The 4837-nt window shown below is 35.7% G+C and overlaps 1 protein-coding gene across 1 annotated transcript in view; it reads right to left on the bottom strand.

Moving 5' to 3' along the window:
* LOC117113420 (actin-104-like) overlaps positions 1–4837 on the bottom strand; it is a 22817-nt gene that overhangs the window by 11016 nt on the left and 6964 nt on the right. The window contains exons 3-5 of the mRNA XM_033256740.1: positions 4079–4318; positions 3658–3904; positions 3228–3413 (exon numbers count right to left, since the gene is read on the bottom strand). Coding sequence (XP_033112631.1) covers positions 3228–3413; positions 3658–3904; positions 4079–4318 — 673 coding nt within the window. The remainder of the gene's footprint in view (positions 1–3227; positions 3414–3657; positions 3905–4078; positions 4319–4837) is intronic.

The raw sequence follows: 4837 nt of genomic DNA, 5'->3' as shown, positions 1-4837 counted from the left end.
CCTTCAATCAGTCACTTCAGGAATAAAGTAAGTCAGAGGCAGGAAGGAAATAAATGAACATTTATTTATTTTATCTTTCATTCAGGAAAAATAAAACTATACTGTAAAATTGATAGACATATATGACGTAAGTAGTAGTTCTAGGGAAGATAGAAGCATGCAGGTTACGACCACTGCCATCAACAATGATGTGTACCCCCTTTCTCTACAATTTAAATTTACAATAAATAAATAATTTAATCAATTATAAGATTTAAATTTTAGCTAGCTCATTTTAGAAAAATAAAATGAATTTAATATCATAAAAAGACAAAAGAGGTCAACTGAGACACCTGAATGGATGGTTGGTAGATGAGAGGCAGAAGGTACATTTTTGACCATTATTTAAACAAAATTGATTATAGAAATGAAGCATGTAGACCAAAAAGTCAAAGAAATATGGCTGAAGAACTAGCTGTAAAAAGAATGAAGAATTATACTATATTGTACGTTTAATGCACCTTCAATCAAGTTTAACTAATGACCAATCAGAACAGGGATGGTAGGGAAAACGCGCAGGTAACAAAAATTGTATGTTTACGCTGTCGTATTATATATGCAAATATTAGCTTAACCATTTACATGCAAATATTATAGAAATTGTTATGTTTATGCGTTGAAGGAAACATTGCATCAAGATGAAAATACTATATACTGTATAAGGCGGAACATATTATTTAATTTAGTTTTTTTTTTCTCTTTATAAGTTAATTATTGTATTGTGTTTGTAGATTAAACCACATCGAATTCTCGTTGTAAGGTAAAACCACATCGGTGTGTCAATGATACATGGGCGTTATCTAATCAATTGACTGATTGACTCTTTATGCAATCAAAATACTGACGAAGATAAGGACACATTGTAGAAACCTAATTTTAAAAAGCTGTATCAGCTAATACACCGTCAAGGAGCGGTAATATCATTTCTGGTAAGAAGCGACAAAAGGAAGGACGCGATGATTTAATTATTACCACGCCTACTTTTATTTAAAATTCTACGTTACAGATGTTGGTAGCATAACATGCCTATTTAATTACATATATTTCATCATATTAATGTTAACATAGCATGAAAGAATCACTTTAGTACTTATTCATCCATGGTGTAACTATCATGATATTAATATTATGCTAACTTACCGCTATATCATTATGCGGAGTATATTTATATATTTTTTAATGTTTTTATCACTAACGATTGTTAATACACTGAATGCAACTCCTTGTAGCATTCTTTTTATCTTGTAACAAAGACAACTATGATGTAAACAGAATATTAATATGTACTCTTTACTTAAAGGTAGTGGTGGCACCAGAGGGGGCTGGGGGCTATATCCCCCTCGTCGGGCAAACCTAGACCCCCCCCCCCGGTCAGGGAAGACGAATACATTCCACATTCCGTCGGGGAATAAAAAAATAACAAAAAAATATATTTTTACATGTCTGTTAGTTTAGCAACCATATCGCCTTCATTGACATATTTGTGTTAATTTTTCATCACAATAATAACAACAATAACAATAATAATATTAATAATAATAATAATAATAATAATAATAATAATAATAATAATAACATAAATACACGTGTCGTTTATTATAAGTTATCCGACTACCGTATATATTACTTTTGACATTTAATTAAGCCCATGAAACAACATAGGCTATATTCTTCTTCACAATGAATTAATTACGTCCAAACATCTATTGGAACGTAAGTCAGCAGAACAGTGTAAAGTGTCAAAACGCTGTTTTGACACTATTTTTTAAAATGTCAGTGCATATTATTGTTATGTATTGAAATAAAAAATAAATAAAATGGCCCTCCCCCACTGTGAATAATTCTGGATCCGCCCCTGTTCAATGAGACTAATTAAAAATGGTTTATGTTCTACTATGACAAATGTTTGTTTGGATATCCTCATGATGCTAGGAATACATCTTGATGGGAGAGCAACATCGTGGTTTACAGATTTCAGGCAAAATTTATAACTTCACTTTGAATTAAAAGCTAGTACTGTGACGTTCCCGGTGACATTGTGATTTCTTAATTCATCGTAGTATAATATTGTCACAAATTGGTGGTCATGCAATTTACAGTAAGACATTATTCTTATTCGTAATTTTGTTATTAATAATTCACAATCACATGGATTATGAAAAACCTGGATCTCGCCATGATGGGAGGATAGTATTGTAATGTAATACAGTGGGGGTTTTTTTTTGCATACTCTTTGTTTCTCGTTGTTTTAATTTTTTTTAATTGGTTTTGGAATTTCGACAATAAAAACATACATGAAGTCATTACGGTAGCTTGATGCCTATCAAATAAATAATAAAAATTTACCAAAATTCGTCAAATCTCCGTAGCTCCGAAGCCCCCTGGACCCCCTGTAGCCCCTAGGCGGCTGTCCTCTAGCCAAGTGAGGATCGCTTCGCTAGCCTAGCCCCCCGTCGGAGCCTTTAGCCCCTTGTCGGGCAGATCCTGGTGCCATCACTGCTTAAAGGTACAGAATTTTATAGTTTGCATTACTATAATATTGCTTAGGTGTAATTTTGCCCTACCTGACGTGGAAATGTACCGAATACTCAGTACATTTGAAAACAACTGCGAAAAAAATCGCAAGTTGTTCTCTGGTGGGACTCGAACCCACGATCTCCAGATCACTAGCCTGGCATCATAACTCTAGACCACCGAGCTTGCGCCTGATGGCCAGGGTTGAATTCGAGTCCTAGTAAGCAGCGGGTACTGCAGTGTTAATAGTAATGTTATTGTCGTGATGGAATAATAGACAATAACTGGATTTGCGTCAGGAGAAACATATATAGGTGTAATTTTGCCCTATAATATACATAATATTGTTGTGTAGTACAATAAAAAGTAGAATTTGAAATTATAAAAAAATTGAAACAAGTTGTTTCATGACCCAGATATTATCTTTGGCCCGTGTTCTCAACTCAAAAAAATAATTAGCCCTTTAAACTAATTAAGATGTAGGGTCTAAGGCGGTACGGCAAGCCTGCTCGTAACTGATGTTTGCGTACCTTGATCTACAGTGGTGGACATTTCTTACCATTTGATCTTATATCTACTGTACCCCTCCTGTTATACAGTTGGAGTTTTAGGTCTGCTTAATGCTTTATTAAATTATGCTTACCCATCAGAACCAGAACTGATCAATTACGTACCTATGAAGGCTGGTTGAAACAATGTCTCTGGACACCTGAATCTCTCTTTGTCAATGGAGATGACTTGTCCATCCGGGAGCTCATAGATCTTCTCGATCTGTGCTCCAGCAGTGGCCAGTTCTTTCTCATAATCCAATGCGACGAAACACAACTTTTCTTTTATGTCTCGCACGATCTCCCGTTCAGCTGAAGGCGAATAAGAAGACAGTTGCAGTACTCGGATTTTATAGCTTTTAAATAAACCTTTAATAATATTATTATGAATGGCTTATGCGTGAAGGCCTTTTTTATTTTGTTTTTGTACATGAATATTTCTTCTAATGGCAAACTTACATCTTATACTATTTTTTTACTTATATAATTGCAAACAATGCTATGCAAAAACTCATTGTGGTCACAGAATTAAAGATTCATATTATAGTAGGCCTACCCGTCGTAGTAAATGAGTATCCTCTCTCTGTCAGAATCTTCATAAGGTAGTCCGTCAGATCACGCCCTGATATATCCAATCTAATGGTGGCGTTTGGTAAAGCATAGCCTTCATGTATCGGCACAGCGTGGGTGACGCCGTCTCCCGACTCCAGCACAGTGCCAGTAGTTCTCCCTGTAGCGTATAGAGACAAAAGTGCTTGAGTTACAATGCACACAGCGGGACTGTTGAATTTTTCGAACATAGTCTGGAAGAAAAATAATAAGGATATATTTCAAATGACCCTTATTCAAATTTTTGAAGCTAACATTACCAAAAATTAACCACCATATGAGCCAAATAAGAGACAAAGGCCAATAGTCTCGGTTCTCAATTTCCTCTATTCAGGGAGTTGTTATAGTCTCTAGTGTACAGTACATACCTGTGCAGTTTCCTCCCGGTTTACATTCGGGTTGAGCGCTACCTCCGTCAGCAAGATCGGATGTTCCTCCGGGGCAACTTTTAGCGCGTCGTAGAACGTATAGTGCCATAATGCTTCCATGTCCTGCCAGTTGGTCACTATGCCGTGTTCGATGGGGTAATTGAGAGTCAATATACCTCGTTTACTTTGAGCTTCATCACCGACATAGTGATCCTTCTGATCCTGACTAACAAGTATTCCCTGAAATTATAAATTTGGAATATATTTACTGTATTTAATATTATTTCACTTTAATTCATATATAAAAAATAAATCATTATAAAATCATCAATAAAAAAGTGGTCACAAGTCGTGTCTCGAAAGCCAAATTGCATGTGAGCCTTACAATTTCGTAAATAATTAAGATAATATATACAAAATTTAATTATAAAAATAAATACAAACATTGAGAGCAGTGGCGTAGCTAGGTTTGGCGCCCGGGGGCAAGAGTAGAAAATTGTTCCCCCTTCCTCCCCCTCCCCCCACAATTATAATTATAATATTTTGAAGTAATTGATATTGGTTGTATAGACTTTAAACATATCCGTAGGCCTACTGTACATCCATTTTTATGCACTGTCTAAATAACATTATTTAAAGTCGAATAACTATTATTATTTTAGCTTCTCATATTCTTTCTTACCAGGGGTGGCGCCAGGATTTGCCAGAGGGGGTCCGAGGTCTGGGGGGGGGGGGGGGGGATGCCCCGACGATGGGCAA

Source organism: Anneissia japonica, unplaced genomic scaffold (genome assembly GCF_011630105.1).
Source record: "Anneissia japonica isolate Jap-2015-1 unplaced genomic scaffold, ASM1163010v1 scaffold493_len2256704_cov171, whole genome shotgun sequence".
NCBI lineage: Eukaryota > Metazoa > Echinodermata > Crinoidea > Comatulida > Comatulidae > Anneissia > Anneissia japonica.
The sequence above is the reverse complement of the archived record's forward strand: the minus strand, read 5'-3'. Positions and strand labels throughout refer to the sequence as shown.